Genomic DNA, 21,611 nt, shown 5'->3' with positions numbered 1-21,611 from the left:
CAGCCGGATGCAGGCATGAAGAGGCGCCATGCAACTCTACTAAATCCTCAGCATGACCAACCGATAGACCACGACGTAAAATAGCCAACAGGTCATCTGCTGGTCAGTCCCTTCAATGGGCTTTTCAGATCGTTTCTGTCACCGGTAAATCAACGTAATCGAAAACAACTCACCCCAAGGAAGTGTGCACTGCGCACTTGCATAGCATTTATGCACCAACCCTACACAACCAGCGCAACGATTGATGAGTTTGTAGCGTAAACGGCACCAGTAGGACGTTGATAAACTACCACACATTCCTTGGCATCTAAAGGGAAAGCACATATTCAGTGTTTAGGTGACGTTCGTAGGTGTGTACGTACATACCCGAACTTGACGATTACCATAAAGCATGACGCAGAGGCCCATAAGTCTACCATCCATCAACAATGACGACCCAAGAAGATCTCTAGCGATACGGGGTTTAGCTGTGCGGGAATTTCGCACCATTCGCCTCTAGATCGAAGAAGCGTTATGAAACATTGTTGAAAACCAGGGTAGTTATCGAAGACGTCATGTCCTGGACTGTCCCAGTCAGCGCCGACTCTTCAGGGGTCCCGGTCATCCGTCCCTCCCCTCCGGCCCTCCCCCCCCCCCCGGCACGTCCATCGCAGATCAGTATCAGTGGTTCCGCCACAAACCGTGCAGCAGCCGGCGGCGCCACAACAAGGGCAGCGGCCAGCGTGAAGAGACACTCAGTGATGTCACTCAAGGCCAGGGCGATTGAGAGGAGCCGTATAAAACAGATGTCGGCCATAGCGGCTAATTTGCAGTGTGCTAAGTGGTGTCATATAAAGATGCTATCGCATACTGCCGTGACTTCCTTGTCATTGGGATTTCAATGCAGCAGTGTGACTGGCATGTGCAAGTGCTATGCCAAGTGTAAATGGTACAGTACAGGTAGAAGCGGCAGAATCACCAAAAGCTAGCAGAAAATCGCCCAATGCTACGGCAACGTATATTATAGAAGTGACCAGCGAAACATCGCGATTGTAAGGCATATACCGACATTTGCTCATGCCTTTTAAAGTAAATTGCAATATGGAATTTTGACGGATGTTCGTGTTATAAGCATCTGCATTAGGGGAGTAAAATAATGAGTTTGCTTGAGTTTCAGAAAACACAATGGATAATGAGCTCTGTCAGTCAATGACAAAGGTGGATCCACGGGATGGTGCCCTCTCGGTACTTTTTGCCTCTCCTGAGCTCAGAAATTGACAAAATATTTTTCCTCGCAAGAAAGTGAAAGAACACTTTAAACAGCTGTTTTTGACAAGCATAGGCCCTATAGAAGCACACAAGGAAGCGAAATTCAAGGAGATTTCAAATGTGCTTTTTTAGATACATGCGCCCGCAGCGCTTCAAACCTTGAGGCTAGTGATATCAGTGTAAGTAACCACATGCCGACTATACCCAGTCTCAAGAATAACACATTACATATATCGTACTGAAATGTTTGTTTGCAAACAAGAAACGGCTAGTTTATTGCAGTCACTTGGATTTATGAGGCTCCAACCTATGCTTACTCTGCAAACATGCATCTTTCCTGGCCGTTGCATGGTTGTCGTTACGAGTTGAAAACACCATTTGAGCTCGCAGCACTGCAAAGATCCGCACACATTTGGATAGTTATGGTCTCAAGAACAACACAATAAATACGTCGGGACTGCACTTCCTATATCTGCACAGAGGTTTCATAATGAATGACATTGGTACATGCAATGCATTATGCATGCATAATTATAGCTAAACATCACATTTCGACAGCCTTTTTGTGATCCTGTTGGTCTACTGAGACAACCGGAGAGCCATGGGACGAGAGAATAGGGATGGAGATGTAAGGCTTAGTCGACTACCGATTGGTGCACCACAGCTGCTCAGCCCGTCCCGTTGGGTCGGGAGAGGGCCACCCAGCCACTCGAACGGTTACTCAAAGGTCAAGGGTTTGATCCCATCGGATCTGCCATCACCAGTTTCTGCAGTGATAACGAACAACCGGGACGGGGATGTGTAGGTATGTAATAAAGGAAACAAAAGCTGGTCCTGAAAGATAACGAGTTTGTTTGTGGTCAAGACCTGAATGACAACTGTGGTGACGTAGCCCTTTGCCCTCTGAACTTTGTGCAGTAGACTAGGTGGCGCTGAGCTCGTTGCGCTTGTGGGTACGGTGCGGCCGTGCAGCAGTCGGGCAGCGGCCCCCGCCGGATACCGATCACCAATACAGGACTACGTTATTCAGAACGCTGTGTGAGATCGCGGACCGAGATCGCGGACCCGGAAGCTGGAACGAACTCAGCCGCGGATACTAGCGGCGCAACAACTTGGCGACGAGGATGAGATTCGCTTAGTGGTGATCTCGGAAGGAAAAGTGGCGTTCTCACGGATTTGGCGTTCTGGTGGTGCGGCACCGGTGGCCGACGCGGATATACGTCACTGGGAAGTGACAGCGTCGGGACTCGGACAAACTCCTTTGGCGTGCTGGATGGTGCAGTGCGCGGCGGTCGGCGCGGATGTACATCACGGTGAAGTGATAGCGTCGTGCCGGGTGATATTGCTTAGTGCTTAGTTCTGCTTAGTGCTTAGTATTTTTTTTTTATACTGCTGCATAATTTTGTGCATTAACGCTGTCTAAACATGGCGGCCGGACTGCCGAGCGTGGCTCCTTTTGCAAAGGGGATGGACTTTAGCCGGTGGCTGAAGGGTCTGGAATTCTACGCCGAGGCGATGGACATAACAGACGACCGGCGGCGGACTGCAGTCCTGCTCCATCTAATGGGGCCGGATATCCAGGACGTGTTCGACACCCTGCCGGAGCCGACCGCGGCTGCAACGGCTGCAACGTCACAATACGACACCGCTGTGGCTAAACTACGCCAATATCTGCAGCCGACGTCTAACCTTATGGCGGAACGTGTAACGTTCCACCGCACGAGCATGTACGCCGGCGAGTCATTCGATACGTACCTGGCTCGTTTGCGGGCGGTGGCTGGGCGGTGCGGGTTCCCGGCGGCTGACCTCGACCGTGAGCTCCGGGACAGGAGCGTGGCCGGCGCGACTCCACAAATTCAGGAGCGACTGTTGCAGACGGTCGGAACCAAAGGAGACAACTTTTCACTGCAAGATCTCCAGGCTACGGCTCGTGCATACGAGCAAACGCAAATGCTAGTGACGCAGTTCCGTAATGCGTCTCTGAGCACGGACGGCGTCGGACGGTCAACCACCGCATTGGACGAGCGGCCAGAGGTCGATGTGGTGACCTCGGGACCGGATCAGCTGAACGCTGTCCGGCCACAGCGCACAGCTGGCGGTAACCGGAACCGCCAGCGGCGCATGGTCCGCTGCTACCGCTGCGGTGCGGCGGGACATTTCCAGCGGGACTGTCAGGAGAGCCGACGCCCGGATGAGTCAGCGCGTGCGGCACCAGCGTCACGGCGGCCGACGGGGCCGGGGCGCCGGGAATCTGACACTCGTGGGTCCGACGGGGTCAGACCGGCACCGGAGACGCGGCGGTGCTACCGCTGCAAGCAGATCGGACATCTGCGCAGTCAATGCCGACAGCAGCCTGCCACGGCGGACATGTGGGGGCTGGGGCAGATAAACGCTGTTAACCTAACGGAGGCGGTTAAAATGACTTTACCGGTGAACGGGGTGGCCATCAAAATGGTGGTGGACACCGGCAGCCCTATCACTGCTGTGGGGCGGGACACGGTCATCCCGCGGCTGCGACTGAAACCTACTCAGCTGCAGCTGTCGTCATTCACTGGTCACCGGATCCCTCTCCGGGGTGAGGCAGACGTCTCTGTAAGGTTTCGCGGTCGGGACCATCGACTGCGACTGGTCGTGGTGGACCTGCCTGGCGATCGCCGTCTGCTAGGCCGCGACTGGCTGCGGGCTCTGGACATCAGTGTGGGCGGCGGAGAGACGGCGGTGATGGACGTCACTCCGGACCGAGGGACGGCGGATCTGGAGGCGGTCTGTAACAGGCACAAGTCGGTGTTTGACGGCACACCGGGGCGCATCAGTGGAGTAAAGGCGCACCTGACACTGAAACCGGATGCACGGCCGGTGTCACGGCCGGTGCGCTCGCCTCCATATGCACTGAAACCGGCCGTCGAGCAGGAGCTCGACCGCTGGGTGCAGGCCGGGATCGCGGAAAAAGTCGGTCCAAACGACGCGCCCGGCTGGGGAACACCACTGGTGACGGTGCCACGGGCTGATGGCGGTGTGCGTCTGTGCGGTGATTATCGACTGACGGTAAACCCGCAGCTGCAAATGGCGACGCATCCTACGCCATCCGCCGAGGACATCTTTGCGAGCGTCCGAGGACGGCGGTTCTGCAAACTGGACCTGAAAGACGCCTTCCTGCAGCTGGAGCTCGCGGAGGAATCGCGGGATATGACAACAGTCGTCACGCACCGAGGACGGTATCGGATGAAATCCCTACCGTTCGGCATATCGGCGTGCAGTTCGGTGTTTCAGGCCGCAATCGATCACATCCTGGATGGCATAGACGGGTGTGTGGCCTATCAAGACGATCTGCTGGTGACGGCGGCGAACATGACGGACCTGTGCGAACGCTTGGATGAAGTGCTAACTCGGCTGGAAGCTCATGGAGTGAAGCTGAAACGGGAGAAGTGTCAACTTGGACTCGACGAGGTGCAGTACCTCGGCTGGCGCATCTCAGCACAGGGGCTGCGTCCAGTACAGGAGAAAGTTGACGCAGTGATCGACATGCCGGACCCTAAGGATGTGAAAAGTCTGCGCAGCATCTTGGGGAGCATCAACTACTACCAGCGCGTGCTTCCCAACCTCTCCACGGAACTAGCGCCGCTGTACGATCTCTTACAGAAGGGCGCCACGTGGAAATGGACTAATGTGCACAAAAACGCACTGGTCAGAGTGCGAAAACTGCTGGCAGGGGACACAGTCCTAAAGCGGTACGATGCAGAGGCGCCGCTCAAGCTCGTCACAGATAGCAGTGAAGTCGGCGTGGGAGCCGTGCTTCTGCAGCCTGACGAGGAAGGACTGGAGCGTCCGGTGATGTACGCCTCTCGGACACTCACAAAAACGGAAAGGAAGTATCCGATGGTAGAGAAGGAGACGCTGGCGGTGTCCTTCGCTGTCAAGCGCTTCGGTCAGTTTCTCTACGGCCGGAGATGGACCCTGGTCACGGACAACAGGGCGCTGTCGCGCATCTTAAGTCCGGAGCGCGAGCTGCCAACGCTGGCTGCGGCCAGGCTCCAGCGGTATGCGCTGCAGCTCGCGGCTTTCACCTACGATGTGGAGCTACGTCCATCAGAAGACATGCACCTGGCGGACAGTCTGTCTCGTATGGCAGTGCCAGGCGGAGAGGTCGAGCCAGCGGACGCTGAGGACGACACCAGCGGCGGCTCGTATCTGCTGTTCATGGACGGAGTAGCTCCGGTTCTGACGGCCAAACAACTCGCGGCGGCGACACGCCGCGATCGGGTACTGTCGCGCGTCCTGACGTACGTGCACAGTGGGTGGCCCGGACAGGTGGAGCAGGAGCTGGCCCCGTTCCGTCAGAGGCGGGATGAGCTCTCCACGGACCTGGGATGTCTGCTCTGGGGTGGCAGGACGGTGGTTCCCCACTGCCTTCGGCAACAGGTGCTGGCAGAGCTGCACCAAGGTCACCTGGGCAGCGCCAAAATGAAAGGTGTGGCGCGCCGATACGTATGGTGGCCGGGCATGGACGCCGAGCTGGAGGCCCTGGCGCGTGACTGCGTGGCTTGCATGGAAAAGCGCGGGGCACCACCGCGTGCTGAACTTCACCCTTGGGAACCGACGGACAGCTGCTGGTTCAGGGTTCACATCGACTTCGCTGGACCCTTCCAGGGCTCTTTCTTTTTGATAGTGTATGACAGCTACTCGCGCTGGGTGGAGGCAGTGCCGATGCGTGAGACCAGCACGGAAAGCACGGTGCGTGTTCTGCGCGAAATGTTCGCCAGGTTTGGATTGCCGGTCCAGGTGGTCAGCGACAATGGACCCCAGCTGACCGCCACTGCGTTCTCCCAGTTCCTGAACGCGAATGGGATTCGGCACATCAGGACAGCGCCGTGGCATCCAAGTAGCAACGGGGCGGCGGAGCGCGCAGTTCAAACCGTAAAGAATGGCTTGAAAGCTGCACTCAAGGACGGAGGAACGCTTTCTCAGCGCCTCCAGCGGTTCTTGCTGGCATACCGGGTGGCGCCACACGCGACCACGGGGAGGTCTCCAGCGGAAATGATGTTGGGACGGAACGTGCGAACCAACCTGGACCTCCTAAAGCCGGATGTGCATGTGCGGCAGCGCGAGGAAAAACTTCGCCAGTGGCAGGCCGGTAGGCCAGGTCACAACAGGCAGTTCTCGATCGGAGACCACGTCTGGACACGGGCCTACGGTGGACCGTCCAAGTGGCGGCGGGGCGTCATCACCGCCCGGACGGGCCCGCTGTCGTTCGAAGTGGACGTGGGGAGCGCGATCTGGTCGCGGCACGCCGACCAGCTGCGTCTGGCGGGCACCCAACAGGCTGCTGCAGCGTCCGATGGCGCGGAGGAAATCAGCCGGCAGCCGACGGTGGCAGCACCGAACCGTACTGGACAGGTTCCGGTGGCACCCACAGGGATTGGCGAACCACCGGTGACCATCAGACCGGGGGTCATCGTCGGGACAGGTGTGACCGGCGGGTCGGAAACGACGGTCAGGTCACCGGCCACAGACGGACCAGAGGCGACGGGCAATGATGCTGTGACAGCACCTGCTACCGCTACCGGTGGCAGCTCCGAGGAAGCGCAGGTAGCTGCAGGCGGCGACGCTGGTGCCGAGGAGGCGCAGGTCAGCAGAGGTGGCGGTGTGACCTCATCGGCGACAGGAACAGGAGCTGGATCAGCAACTGGAAGCATCGCTCAGCGTGTTTCCGCCAGGCAGCGGAAGCAGCCACGTCGCCTCATAGCCGAAATGTGACGGCGACACAAAGTCGTGTTCGAAGCGACTGGCTTTGCTTTGAAATAGTTTTAGACGGATGTTTAGTCTTATTTCGGCCAGTTTTTGTGTTGTCTGCTTCGCCACGACTGTCATTCCTGTTGAGGGGGGTAGTGTGTGGTGACGTAGCCCTTTGCCCTCTGAACTTTGTGCAGTAGACTAGGTGGCGCTGAGCTCGTTGCGCTTGTGGGTACGGTGCGGCCGTGCAGCAGTCGGGCAGCGGCCCCCGCCGGATACCGATCACCAATACAGGACTACGTTATTCAGAACGCTGTGTGAGATCGCGGACCGAGATCGCGGACCCGGAAGCTGGAACGAACTCAGCCGCGGATACTAGCGGCGCAACAACAACCATCGCGCAGCATTCCGATTCAAAACAATAAACATTAAAGGAAACAGTTCACTTTCCTGAAATTAGTATTTTGCTATTGATTTATGATTTTTTATGCTCAAAATGATCATGAAATAAAATAAAACCTTTTTGTAAAAACAATTTTTTTTCTATATTTTAATATAGGACGAACTATATTCTACGTAAAATAATGTTTGACGCGGAAGCTTATTACGTGTTGACCAATCATATCGCGTAGTTCAAACCTACGTATACTGCATTGGCTGTGAGCAGCATGCTGATTGGCTGACGATGACGTGTAGTGGTGTCAATTTCAGAAAACGTATGTCCAAAGTCCGTCCAATGTCCAATGCTATCGTCGATTGTCCGTCCAAAAATGTCCAAGCCAGCCATTTGTCCAAAGATGTCCGACACCTACGCAATAATTTACACTCAACACTGTTATTTCATTTGCTTATCATGTACCGCTACAAGCTCAAAAGTGTTCATCATATCGAAAGCTGAGCTTTCTAATAGCCAATCAATGTTAAACACGACTACTTTTTAAAAATGTTGAGGTGTAGCAAGCGATTGTCCAAAGTTGTCCAAAGCCTGCGGCCATTGTCCAACCGAATTCCGAATTGGACATTGGACAAAATCGGAATTCCGAAGATTCAAGTTCCGATTGACACCACTAATGACGTGGCTGCATTCCTGTGCAAGGCACACATTCCTCTGCAAGGCACTCCTTTCGGAACGAGAAATGGAATACTCGTATCTTCGTCTAGGGTGATCATTGAGCCGTAAAAGCTCCTGATTTGTGCTAGTCTCAGCTCAAGCTACGAAACTGCTATTCCAGTTCAAAACCCCATGTTAAAAGTGAACTATTTCCTTTAATAGTTGAATAAATCTGTTAATGCATATGTATTATGTAGTATATGTAGCACTGCAGCTTGATTCATCTATGCCTGGACACTGGTAGAAATAGGCAAAAAAATTAGGTAGACCGTGTCAAATGTAATAATCTTAAAAGAAAATACCTCTGTGAAAGTGTCCAGTACGCTCTGCGCCACCTCTGTCGTCTGGTTGTCGGATTAGTACCGTACACCGACGACAGATGGCAGGGCGGAGCCTGAGCGCCGTCCGCCCACAGGCTGCATCCTGTGACTGGCCTATACAGGAGCGCTCCTCTGCCTACGCAAAACCGAGCCCAGCTTTCCAGAACCGGACAGTTAACATGAACATAAATACACTATGCATCCATCTTCCCTGCCATCCGGTGGGAGGCAGATCTTAGGAATAGGGAAGCACCTCTTCGAAGTGACCCTTTGAGAGTTTTGTCTGGGTGCCATGTCGCAAGTGGGCACTCCCGTTTCAAACAGATTGACTCAGCTACCGCGGGTAGTGCGCCAGTCTGTGGTCGACGAAGCATAATGTCTTCATCTGATCATCTCATACCATGGCCCTGCAATGGTATCAGTAGACCGAAAAGGGCCTGAACAACCGAAACAAATTATATGATAACAAGATATCTTGCGCTCGCTCCGCGTCGCGTTGGCCATACAATGAATAAGGAGAAAGTTTTGGATCGATTGCTCATTTTCCCGTGAGAGTATATCGAATGTATTAACCTCATTTTTAGGTAAGGTATAGGTAAGTATATCAGGTGACTGATCTAACGCATATCAAGTGAACAGCTGCAGCCTAAACGGTTCAAAATGTCGATTATTTTTACCCATGCGAATGATATCCAGCATGGCTACCTTCGACCAACTTCCTGAGCTGAACTTCCATAGCCTTACGTCGCCTTGAGGTTGAACTCTAATTCAAGCCCTCCAAAAGTACTTCTTTTCGATGAAATTAATGGTGTGAAGTGCTTTAGCGAGGAACATTCTACGCGGAAAATCGAATCACATTGTCTGTCTTTATTTACTCATGTTTGGTTCAACCCACTAACTTCCATTGTCTTTTCCGTTGTCAACATCCTTCCATTTATCACTTTCTTCCTGTTCCCATCTGCCTCCCTTCTTCGCACTTCTTTCACCCCTCTCTCTCTCTCTCTCTCTCTCTCTCTCTCTCTCTATCTATCTCTCTATCTATCTATCTTTCTTTCTTTCTTTCTTTCTCTCTCTCTCTCTCTCTCTCTCTCTCTCTCTCTCTCTCTCTCTCTCTCTCTCTCTCTCTCTCTCTCTCTCTCTCTCTCTCTCTCTCTCTCTCTCTCTCTCTCTCTCTCTCTCTCTATTTCTCTCTCACTCTCTTTGTTTTTTCTCTTTCTGGCAAATGTAGGTACTTACCTCTCTACTTTGTTGCCTCCATTTATTTTGTAAAGTTAGGCCTTGAAATGTAATATTCTTATAACCACACTTAAATCATTGTTCATAGCAGGTTTGCTGTTACTTGTTAGGGTGCTTCCAAGTACAGCCTATATTTTGAATGCACAATTTATGTAACGAATTATAAAGTGATAAATGACGCATCTTGTTTCTCATATGACTCAAAAGGAGGAGATGAAAATGTGCATTTTTCATTCCTACATCCATGTAATTATAATCGGATAACCGGAATAGCCTATTATACCGATAACTGATGAACTGAATCTTCAGTAAACACAAAAATATAACGAATAAGCATTCAGTTTCTCATTTAATAAAATATGCACTGATAACCTGTAGCTTCAAGTTTGAGGACGCAGAAATATCATATTGACTTCTGCTATCGACGGCTGTCCATTTCGGAAGACACAGGTCGGTTTTCACTTTGTATTTCTTAGAAAGTGAAAATACACACACACCATGATGAGGGCTTAGATTTTCACGTTTGCCATCGACGCGACGTCTTCGGTCACTGCCGATGAATACTGATTAAGGCTATAGAAAAATATGCATCTACATTACCGAAATGAAAAGCGCCTATATAAATGAATCTATGCAACACGTAGATGAACTCACATCAACGCACCATTCCAACGCACCGTTCCAACGCACCATACGAATACATCATTCCAGCGCAGCATTCGAATACAACATTCCAACGCACCATTCCAACGCACCATGTCAGCGCAGCTGACCAGCGCCGCAGCACGCGGCTCAACTCTGCACTCTCACAGCGCCGCAGCAACGCACAAACTCATAAACTCACACTCAACAACAAAACATGGGCGCCCGGTCGGCCACCCCGCCTCCGACTCCGACTCCGACTCCGACTCCGACTCCGTGTGGGACTGCGGAGCGCGGCGCGGCGGTCTCTCAGAGTGAGTCAGTGGGCACGTAGCGCACGGTCGGGTAGTAGCCCTTGGCCCAGTCTGCCAGGTAGGTGACGATCTGAGTGCGGCCGTCGGGCATGTCCCAGCGGTACTCTCCCGTGATGATCATGCCGTCGCTGGTCTCCTTCTGGCTGAAGGCGTTGTCGGTCTCGTCGTCAGCGATGTCGTAGCCGAACTCGTAAGGCCGCGACATGTGCATCTGGGGAGAGGGAGGGGTGTCAGCGGTTAGTTGAGACAAAATTGAGCCGTTCGTAGCCGAACTCGTAAGGCCGGGACGACATGTGCATCTGGGTATAATAGTGGTTTGTCAGCGGTCAGTCCGGGCAAAATAAACCGCCAGTTTGTGCAAAAAGAAAGCTAAGATTACTGCTGGATGGAATTGATTATATTGAGCACAAGAATTATGAAAAATACTGGACGGACATAATATCCGGTAATAATGGGAAGCATATAAAAGTATGCAAGGATCAATAAAATAGCATCACCAAAACTCGTGCAATCTGAAAGCGTTGGGCCAAAAACGCCCTAAAGTTAACCCGCGCGGGGCTGGGGGGGGTAAATTTTACCCCCCCCCCCCTCGCGAATTTTTGCAATATCTCAAAAACGGCGGCGCGCAGCGCCGCCAAACTTTCAGTACCTTTTCTTACATCAATTTGACACGTTCCCTGAAAATTTGAGCGAAATCCGTCGGAAATTTTTTGAGAAATTGATGTTTTAGTGACGTCATGTTCGCCATTTTCGCCTCAAAAACGGCAAAAGTTCAAACGCCGCTCACATCTTCATTTTTAAAGGAATCAAGACGTAACAAAAAAGGTTATACGTAATTCTTCTTTGTCTATCAAATGGCTATCTCGGTTTTTGAAAATTTTGGATTTTGGCCCAATTTTTTTCTTCAAAAAACTGACTTTTTTGGGAAAATAATTATAAAATCCAAAATTTTGAATGTATCGAAAAAACCGGAATATATGTCAGAGAAGTGGTCTATGTGCACCTACATACCAATTTTTAGAAGAATCGGTTCAAAAATGTGGGAGTTATTCAAGATTTTATGACGTCACGACACACAAAAATTTTGATAAATGATTTTTTTGGAAGTTCTAGACCTTGTACGGAAACAAAAATAGCACCATTCGATTTGCCGTGAAAAACTGCATCAGATAGACACCTTTTTAGGCCTTAACAACCAACTTCAAAATTTGACCTCACTTGACCTGACCTTGACCTGACCTCGACCTGAAATTCATCCAGAGGTGGTCCATATCACTTATTGAGTGTGCCTATTGAATTCTATGAGTAAAATGACCCATAAAACATGTGTCGAACATGCCCTTTTCCATATTTTGTTTTTTGGTGACCTGACCTGACCTGACCTGACCTTGACCTTGACAACTGAATGATATTGTATGCAACGAATATTGTCTTGGTAGCCTAAGAACACGTTTTGGGCAATCAGTCTCAGTCGATGACTCCATTCTTCGGCAACTACGGTGCAAGGCCGATACTGTAGAAACTTGCAATTTGTACCCTTGACCTGACCTTGACCTTGACCTCAAACTTTAAATTAAGTACATGTTTTTAGTAGTTCGTGATGAGATCTTTCGATTGGCGTTTGATTTTTCCAAATCGGACCATTAGTTCGGGAGATAACAGGGGGGGGTAAAATTTACCCCCCCCCCCAGCCCCGCGCGTTCGGCTGGAGACCCCAGCCCCGCGCGGGTTAACAACCACACCGTTGTCACACTATTTCGCAGCGATCGAGCCTCTGGACAGGCCCCCGTTTCCCGATTTCCCCACTCTTACCATGGCGGCCGCCTTGGGCGCGGCCGTGGAGGGACGCCGGGTAGTGGTGACTCGCCGGGTGGTGGTGACTGGTGCCCGGGTGGTGGTGATGACCCGGCGCGGCGTGGTGACGCGCCGCGTCACCGGCCGCCGCGTGGTGGTGGTGGTAGTGGTGGTGGTGGTGGTGGTGGTGGGGAAGGGCACGCGGCCGCCGGGCGGGCCCGAGCCGTCCGGCACCAGGTTGGGCGGCAGGTAGTCCGGCTGCGGCGGCCGCAGCTTGACCTCCGTGTTGTCCGAGCCACCAGGGCTGACGGGGCCGCCCTTATCCGGCGGCGGCGGCAGGTACAGGCCGTTGTCGGGCACAGGGTAGCTGTAGCCCTTGGTCATGGGCGCGCCGGCCGCCGCCGCGCATACCGCCGCCACACACACAACCTGCCGACACGGGAGGGCGGGTCTAGCGGTCAGTGGGGGAGACAGCTGGAAGAACATCTGGGAGACATTCAGGAACGTAAGACATGGGTGGTGGCCGCTGCATTAGGCGTATTCACCCTGCATACCTCATCTCTAGATGAGGTAAGGAGTCAAAATTCGGTTAAATATTTCTGCATGAATGGTTGTCATATATCCATTTTATCCCACAGCACGGTCCGATGGTATTTCTATACGCTAAAGAGCACCATGTATTTCCGTCATATACCACAGCACAATTCGGTAGTATTTCTTTTCGCTAAACGAGACAGTGCACAAGTGAATCCATTGGTATCTTTGTCAGAGCTCTAATTTGTGCAAGAAACGGTCTGTGACCGTCCATTTTCCGCTGTGCTGTGCTCCGGGTGTTGTCCGGACAGCAGCACTGTCCGGCTGTCCCTGCGCCCCAGTTCCCCGTCCTTGTCCTTTCAGAGCCCTCAGGCGCGGTCCGATGGGCGAAAGGCGTTCGGTGCGTGGCGAAACGCGACCACCAGCCGCCGCTGCCGGGACCTTTTCCCGAGACCGTCTCCAGCGGGGCGACACACTGCCGGGGGACGGCGCTCGTTTACCGTTTACCGTTCACCGCTGGCCGCCCGGCGGCGCCCTACCGTTCTGACGGGGCGGACCGGGTTGATGTCGCCCTTCTGACCGGTCCCGTCTTACGTCACAGCCCTCTCGACCGGTCCTGTCAGAGGAGGGACAGGAAGAGCACGGAGACATGGGAGCAGGGAGGAAGAAAGCTGGAAAGCAGCGGTGGAATGGAAGCCCTCATCTTTTAATATGCTGAGGTAGATAATATTTAAGTCCCAGCATGCTTGTCCCTGAAGTTAGTAAAAGTGTATTTGCTTTCTATTGTAGGTATAAAGATGCACTGCAAACCTTACATTTTATAAACAGCAAGCTAAAGAGCATAAAGCTGAAATTTATCCCTCAACACAGAAGGCACTTTAATTTTCGACAAGTTAATCCCGCCGCTACAATCGATCAACTTTGGAGATGAATGCTGCTCATGTTTAAGTCGTGATGCTGTTTTACATTTGTTTACAATTCCATAGTGCAATAGATGAAGCTTGACATTGTGCAGCTCCCACTGTCTGCAATTTCATTTAAGGCCTCTGTCACAATCTAAGTGATTCTATTGCGGCTCATGCATTTGCTCATGGACCAGCCGAGTCGTCCTTGCAATGCTCCTTGCAGGACAACTGACTGGGAAACTGGGTGACCGTCCTTGACTGGCATCTGGCAGGAAGCCAAGGGTCAGGACATTCAGGTGGTGCGAAGCGGCTCGCAGTAAGCATTGCCATTCCAGATTCAAAGGTCAAACTGGTCGTGAATTGCCCATTTATAACTTGAGGTGCCCTTGTGTTGATTAGCATGCATAGAAGGTAACACATGGGTATATACAGGCTGGCAAATTCGGGTTAACCGTCGGCTCAGTGTACAGATTAAGAGAGGCTTGGCCGAGTAATGTTTTTGACCTTTCGTTACCGTTGCTCTAATTCTTCGGACAGTGTTTTACCACCGCCATCAGGCGGTGCTAAATAATGAAGGCCGCCATGGATTATCCCCGGAGGTCAGTGGTTTGTAGGTGAACTTTAGGTCTATCAGCTATAACCGGGAGCGTCCTGATTGGTTCGGACAGTAACAGCGGCCAGATATTCGCGAGGCCGTAAACAGCACGGTTACCGATGGTTTATCGACGGCTGCGATCGGTAGCGCTGCCAAACTCCAGTGATACGAGCTGCGGTGACCCGTGCAGATGAAGATGTGATTCAAATACCGTCCACTGCACCATGGCCCCTAGCCTTGACACTGACCCGCGGGCGACGTTCCTAGAACTGGGAGGGATTTACCTGCTACTGCTGCACCTATAACGAGCCAGTTGAAGCTCCCGCAGTCATCAATCTCGGCCTGCATCCTTTGGTAGATCCGATTAAAAATGAGCTCGAGGGTTGCGTATTAGCGCCTGTATCTGCCACCGGCACGTCAGCTGCTTAAAAGGTCAAAGCAGTTCGGATTTTGGGCTTTTGAAATTTCAGAGGAACAGAGGCATTTCTCCTTAGCTCATGTTGAAAGAGATGACGTGGCCAGCACTACCGTGGGAAGCGTAACGCTAAGAATATAGAACTGGAGGGAAACAGCCAGGGACTGAGTGGAGCAGTTTTTCAGTTGTAGGTATGCTAAGTGGTCAGCGGACTGACCTCCGGAGGCCTCCGGTAACGAGCCGAGATTGTCCGCTCAGTGGGCACTCCGTCCGGTCGCGGTCAGGGTCACTGCGCCACCTGACCTCTGACGAGGCGCAGCCGTGCTCTCCACTGACAATTGCAGCGCACCGGACGAAATTGGTACGCGAAAATGACCCCAACCAGGTCAGTGGGTGTTGTTTAGAGGACACCGGGTGTCCGGTGTTAGGCGGGGCGCTCTCGATCTCACGAGAGCTGAGGCCGGGCGCCCATAGAAACCACCGCGTCCATTCCCGGTCCAATGCGCACCGGCTGGACTAGCGGCGCTTTCTGGGACGTCAGATGAAGGGTATGATGACGATAGCTTGGTGAACATATGTCTTATTCAGTGTCGGCGATGTCTGCCTGTCATCACCCGCCGCGGCGTGTCTCTCCTGACCTTGCAGCTTCTGTTCACCATGGGGAAGCGCCCGGTGTCGGGTGACCCGATCAGAGCTGAACGCTCGTCACCCGCCGACCGCCGACAGCCGCCGTGTAGATATGCCGGGGCGGGCGAGGAAGAGGCTGCCACCGAGAGCTAAACCCTGAGGGAGGACGCGATTCCGTCCGTCACGCTCCGCCGGCCTTCAGAGGCGCTGTGAGGATCCCGGCCCGCCGGCCGCGCGACGGCGACAGAATGAATCAGCACGTCGCGCCGTCGACCTTGTGCGTCCGATCATCGTCTGCAACGGACCTGGGTCGCGCCGACGACCGACGGGACGGTAGCGGAGTGTGGAGTCCAGCGATGCAAGGTACTGCGCCGTTGGGACGCAGAAAGGCTCGCGAGGGAGAGGGAGTGTTGTCGGGCAGAGCCACCACTGTAACACAAGTCACTGCACCAGTGCGGGTCGACCGCCGTGGCCTGTCAACGCCAAACGCCCAAACACTCTCCCTCTCCGCCCCACAGACCGGATTAGCTGAGGGACAGGTGCGCGGGCTCCGTGACGCCTCCGTTACGCGCGTCACGTAACGACAGCCGCGGCCGAGCCGAACCGTCACGGGAATGGCTCTGTGCGAGGGTCGGCACGCAGCGGAGCCACGCGCTCTGGGTTATAAAAGCAGCAGCGGACCAGAGCCCCCTAGAGTATTTATTACGGGTGAAACTGCTAGCGAGTCGGAGACTGTCGCCTGGCGCACTGGGGCGGCGCCCACATTATAGGGGGAAATTGGACCTCACTGCCGCCAACCGTGTCAGTGTCGGGGTGGATATTCGTGTCGGTGGTCTGTCCGGACGGTGTCGTGGGTCCGAGGCGCACCGGCCGGCCAGCCAACACCCGATAAACAGGTGCCCGCTGAGGTGTTGTAACCGGTGCGGCCTATCTCGACTGGGCCACCGACACTCGCCATTAACCTAGCCGGCCGCCTTTCATCACGAATTCTCCGTTTTGCAATGGGTCTTTACTGAAAGTGTCGGCTCGTTAAAATTGATCGATGCGGCTGATGGACGCGTCGTTTTGTGCACGTGGCCCTCTCGCGCCTGATTGGCCGCGAACTGTCCGTGCGTCGGCCGCATATATTAATCATCGTTATAGAGACGCGCACGAATCATTCCTCAAATGATATTAAACGTGGTCGTTCAAGTGAGCCGGTCCTCATTGAAGGAAATCAAAATTGATGAGCACATGCTCATGAGGCTGCACTGGCGATATGCGAGTAGGCATGCATAGACCGTACCCAACGAGCGTTCAAGTGAATACCTTATTTTAACAACTTATATGGACATTGGAAGATAGATGTGATTCATACCTATATCATAGCTATTCAAGCCTGTATTTGTTTTAGAATTTGGTTACACTGCGAGCTCAGAATGAAATATAAGCGGATAACCATGAAGTTCCCTAATGTGACGCACATATTTGAAATGAGAGCATTTGTAAAGTTGTTTGGGGTTATGAGTTGTAAACCAAACAAATTTAGATCGCACATTATCTGGCTTATAGGGTGCCAGGCCTACATAAAAGCCTATATTAATGAATAATTGATTTTTCAGTCAAAGAAGATTCTACCACAGGATCAGCGAATCACAGCGGACAATACCAAACTAAGAGAGCAAGAACATTTTGGCCATCGTTCATAGGTCCCAAAATTATCAAACTTGATAATGTTTTACAATCGCTGTTGAGAATGCGTGTTATGAACATATCATAGGTGGATTGTGCCATTATGATTTATGGCCTTTCGAAAAAAAAAGAGAAATTAAGTTTCGGGGGCGACTTGAAGACGGAAACAAAGCATACTCGTGCCCACGTGAGAACAAAAAGGTCATGCAATAGGTATTCAGAACAATTAGACATTTAAAATGAGCCTCTTGAGGTGCATTTTTATTGCAGCCTAAGCTTTTTCCTCTACGATTAGCCACCTTTTTCATGGCCCCGACCGTGGGCCGGCAAAACCCGGCGATTTGGGAGCTACGTTGACCCAGATGACAGAAAATTGTGTGTTTCTCAGTCCGTCCGTCAGCTCGCCATACCAAGCCGGTATGTGGCCAGCCATTGAGACGGTCACACTCGGCGAGTCTGGCCGTCAACAAACTGGACACCGATCGAACACAGCGCCTCTTGCGAGCGTCACTCGTGACGCAAACGGCCGGCCATGAAACATCGATTACGGCCGAGTGGGGCGTGGGTCCCATCGGATTGACTCAGCAGGTCCCGTCGCTGGGGTGAGATTGGGCGAGGCTCCACGCAGGTTTCCTGATCTCGGAGGTGTTAATGGGCCGTCCGAGAGCTCATTAGCACCCCAGACGCCACGCGCCACCAGACGGGACCACTTTCAGTTTCAGTTTCCGTCTATCGCTGCCTCGGTCCGCCTCCGTCTCCACAGGGGTGGGTCAGGCAGAGCACGTGACGTGACGGGGGCGGTGACGGGACGGTATAGGGGCAAGTGACGGGACGAGGCCTGGACGGGACCAGGGCAGTGATGGGACGGGACCCCGAAGCTCCGAAGGCTGCTATGAGCGCCAGTCCAGTCGGACTGAAGACGTTTGGCAACGGGCGCCTGAGAACAACCGGCCGCCGACGCCGTGTGTAACGGGCTATTTCCGTTGTGCAAAACCGCGCGAATGCCGGTGGTGGCAGCGCGCGCTGGGAACGTTACGGCAGAGTGGTCAGCGCGCGCGCGCGAAATGGAGCCACCGGGCACGTGCCGGGCGCGCGCCGACGGCCGGTTTCACAATGGGACAGATCGCGGCCAGGAATGTGGCCGGGGGTGGCCGTGATTCGGGGGCGGGCCCACGGCGAACGATGCGGTACAGCGCCCACTGCACGGTGTCAGCTGTGAGGGATATGGTCACCGTGCAGTGTATAAGATACAATTACATGTTTGGCCGTGCTTATGGGCTGACTGAATGGATCGAACATGAGCGAGGCTTTTGTAACCACATTATTTCATAGATTCTACACTTATAAATCTGAGTCGTTCATTCTGCATATTTTGAAGAAAAAAAAACAAATTCTGAAGAGATTCAAACGCAACTTAGTAAGACTGGCAAAAACATCTCTTCTCAAATACCTAAACAAACAGATTTGTACGAAGTGTATGAGCCTGTACCCTGCTGCACGTGCAAAATGGCTATCTATCATGTAATTAAATGCGGGAACACGGCTCCGGCTGTCAGAAATGTTACCCGCTGTGTGGTTTGTGCATAATTCAGCGCTTAGCGATGGAGACGGTGGATAGAAGTAGTGAACAGCACAGAGACATTGCTACTGTGCTTTACTGGCGAACATCCTGGCTTGACGTTAAGGAATGTTGGTGACAGTCGCGAGTCGAGGTAATAGATGACAACTCAGACACCGAGTGAAACGGATCGATGACCAAATGAATGTGATTTGCAGGAAGAAGCCCATTTACCATAGAAGTAATTTATCTGTCGGCAGTTGCTATTGCATGAGCTTACGATATTTACCTTTTTATTTATCATGTCGCTTGCATTATGATTTTGTAATAGCTCAATTTATAGTAGAAATCAAAATCCCTATTTAGAATTGGCTCTTCGGAAAAATTACTCCGAAATTATGAATAGCCAAAAATATCCAGGCTAATTTTTGATGCTCAGTTTACCACAATAGCGCATGTTGTCATTTAATGTCTATGTGCGAACAAACTGCCCTAAATACTCCAGCTAAGTTACGCTTAATAAATACAAACAAAGATAATTTGAGAAACTATGAAAACCAGAAAAGTGAACCAGCCATCTGCATCGCTTTCACAAGATATTGGGTGAATGTAATTGCAATTCTAAACTTCACGGACGCATTAAAGAAAAACAGGCAACAAGACAATAATTAGCACCACCACCAGGCACCAGAGGCGAAAAGGACAACTAATTCCTCCTACATAAATCATATGCCCATCTGCGTAACGGGCCAACTGATATTAGGCTGCCCTTCACAGACGACAGCCAGGGACTCAGTCAGAGCAAGTCGTTGTCCTTTTCACCTCCGGGCCGAGCCCCGAGTCCTTAGCTGGAGCCGCGATCTGTCCTGTCGAGCCGGTCACGCACCTGAAGCCAAGCCATCGCCGTTGCCTGAGCCGCCAGTCCCGAGCGTCACACTGCCGCCATCGACGTCCGACCGCCTCTTATAGAGTGGAGGGGCGCGCCGGCAGCACACGAGGCCGGGGGGCGGCGCGACGGCGCTCTGGGCTACGGGCGCAGCGGCTGGCGGGGAGGCGCCGGAACTGACCTGCGAGGGGACTGAGTGACCTGAGGGAACCGACCGCGCTGGGGGCTGGCAGGGAGGCGCCGGAACTGACCTCAGAGGGGACTGAGTGATCTGAGGGAGCTGACCGCGCTAAGGGCGCAGCGGCTGGCAGGGCGGCGCCGGAACTGACCTGGGAGGGGACTGAGTGACCTGAGGGAACCGACCGCGCCAGCGGCGCAGTGCCCGCCGGGAAAGCGGCGGAACTGACCTCAAAGGAAGCTGACTGACCTGAGAGGGATCTGTCTGATTGACCTGGGGAACTGACTGACTTGAGGGAAAACTGACTAGCCTGAGAGAGGACGGAACTGATCGAGGATGGGAACTTACCGGATGGGAACTTAGGCGCGCAGTGCCCGCCGGGAAAACGGCGGAGCTGACCTCAAAGAGAACTAACTGACCTCTGAATAGGGAACCGAGTGACGGGGAAGGAGAATTGACCTAGTGAGGGAGTCGTAGAGAGCAACACCGAAACTGCCTTGACGGGGATTGTGATTCTGTCATTCCTACATATTATTTCCTAGAATTTTGAAACTCAGTAACTGCATGAATCGCATACCAACCTGCCACCTTGGATGAATTCAGCTCGGCCTCGACGATACAGACCAACTGAAATGCAGCATGACCTTTCCCAGTCAGGTTATGACCTTGATCTGAGGTCAAATTTTGAAGTTGACCTTTTCAGTTCAACTTATAGTTCATTCGACAAAACTTAATGTGAGGAACACCAGGCCGGTAAAGTCAATGTCGTGCAAGTTGTGAGTCATAAGTTATTGCAGATATTTTTCCACACTCCAACGTCAAATTCTTAGTGCCCTCTGCCCAGAGGGCAAATTCTTGCCCTCTGGAGGCTAAACTGTGAACCTTATTAGGTGAAATCTGGGAACGATGCCTAGAAAGAGCTATCAAATGCGCTGCAGCTTTACTCATTCCCGAGCTATGCACCTAGCTGGGTTATTTTTGAGAAAATGTTATTTGGGAAATTGTCAAAATTGGGATAATTGATCGTGATATATTTGGTGTTGGTGACCTTCAGTGACCTCAACGATGACCAGAGGCCTCTTGCACCAAAATCCTCTTGCACCAATGCTTGGATTATTTTGCATCGTATACCCAGTCCAAGTCTCAAATGTAACAATTTGCGTGCAAAATTTAGCAAGCACATGTAGGATTATGTATTGGGCTATTGCAAACAAATTTACCACCTTTAGATTAGCTTATTCTGAAACCGGTTTTTCGATTTTACCTAGCTAGGTAGTTTGGTGCAAGAGGCCTCTGATCGAAAAATATCTGTTTATTTCTAAAACAACTTTTAGTGAGCTATGTATTTCTTCTTCCGCTTCTTTCTGGCTTTCTTGGGGTTTCTGAGGTAGCCTGGTGTGGCCAAATAGGCCCCCTCCACCAAGGAGAGGAGAGGATAAATGTTAAATTTTAACAGTAAAATGTCACTGACATTTATTGTGGGTTCTCCCCGAGCTGGTTGAATTGTTGTCGGTACACTGTTTATTGTGTAATCTGTATGCAGAGGAAATCAGCATAAGCTGGTCACCTGCGGCGGTTTCGGTGAATTAGGGAGCGTTCGTTCAGTGACATCTGACGACTGTTTGACCTGGCCACTGGCCAGGTCGAACTAATGGCTGTGTCGTCAGCTAGCTACGGGTCGCTGCACTAAGGACTTTCCTCCGAGCAGTGAACCTGAAATGACCACTGGCAACTACATATGCACATACTCCTCCGAGCAGTGAACTTAAATGACCACTGGCAACTATGCACATATCTATGCATGCTATAGGTATGTATATTCTGCAGATAAGTGTGTTCATTGGGAA

General features: G+C 52.2%; 2 protein-coding genes across 2 annotated transcripts; one reads left to right on the top strand and one right to left on the bottom strand.

Moving 5' to 3' along the window:
- The first annotated feature begins 3,666 nt into the window (after positions 1-3,666).
- On the top strand, positions 3,667-6,838 carry LOC122372118 (uncharacterized protein K02A2.6-like). The gene is made up of 2 exons (XM_043348997.1): positions 3,667-6,631; positions 6,819-6,838. Exons 1-2 carry the CDS (start codon positions 3,667-3,669, stop codon positions 6,836-6,838), a joined length of 2,985 nt encoding a protein of 994 aa, XP_043204932.1.
- A 3,258-nt stretch (positions 6,839-10,096) lies between these two features.
- LOC122372126 (serine proteinase stubble-like) lies at positions 10,097-19,651 on the bottom strand. The gene is made up of 3 exons (XM_043349007.1): positions 19,587-19,651; positions 12,414-12,824; positions 10,097-10,812 (listed from the first exon to the last, which is right to left on the bottom strand). Exons 1-3 carry the CDS (start codon positions 19,599-19,601, stop codon positions 10,597-10,599), a joined length of 642 nt encoding a protein of 213 aa, XP_043204942.1. The 5' UTR covers positions 19,602-19,651; the 3' UTR covers positions 10,097-10,596.
- Positions 19,652-21,611: the final 1,960 nt, after the last annotated feature.

This window comes from Amphibalanus amphitrite, unplaced genomic scaffold (assembly GCF_019059575.1).
Source record: "Amphibalanus amphitrite isolate SeventyFive unplaced genomic scaffold, NRLGWU_Aamphi_draft 001319F_arrow, whole genome shotgun sequence".
NCBI lineage: Eukaryota > Metazoa > Arthropoda > Thecostraca > Balanomorpha > Balanidae > Amphibalanus > Amphibalanus amphitrite.
The sequence above is the reverse complement of the archived record's forward strand: the minus strand, read 5'-3'. Positions and strand labels throughout refer to the sequence as shown.

Bases quoted from the DNA above. Each gene is read 5' to 3' on its own strand.
- LOC122372118 (XM_043348997.1), top strand. From the start codon at position 3,667: ATGACTTTACCGGTGAACGGGGTGGCCATCAAAATGGTGGTGGACACC. The intron at 6,632-6,818 runs GTACTGGACAGG...TACCGGTGGCAG, and splicing joins GACGGTGGCAGCACCGAACC to CTCCGAGGAAGCGCAGGTAG.
- LOC122372126 (XM_043349007.1), bottom strand. The intron at 10,813-12,413 runs GTAAGAGTGGGG...CCCTCTCCCCAG, and splicing joins CGCCCAAGGCGGCCGCCATG to ATGCACATGTCGCGGCCTTA.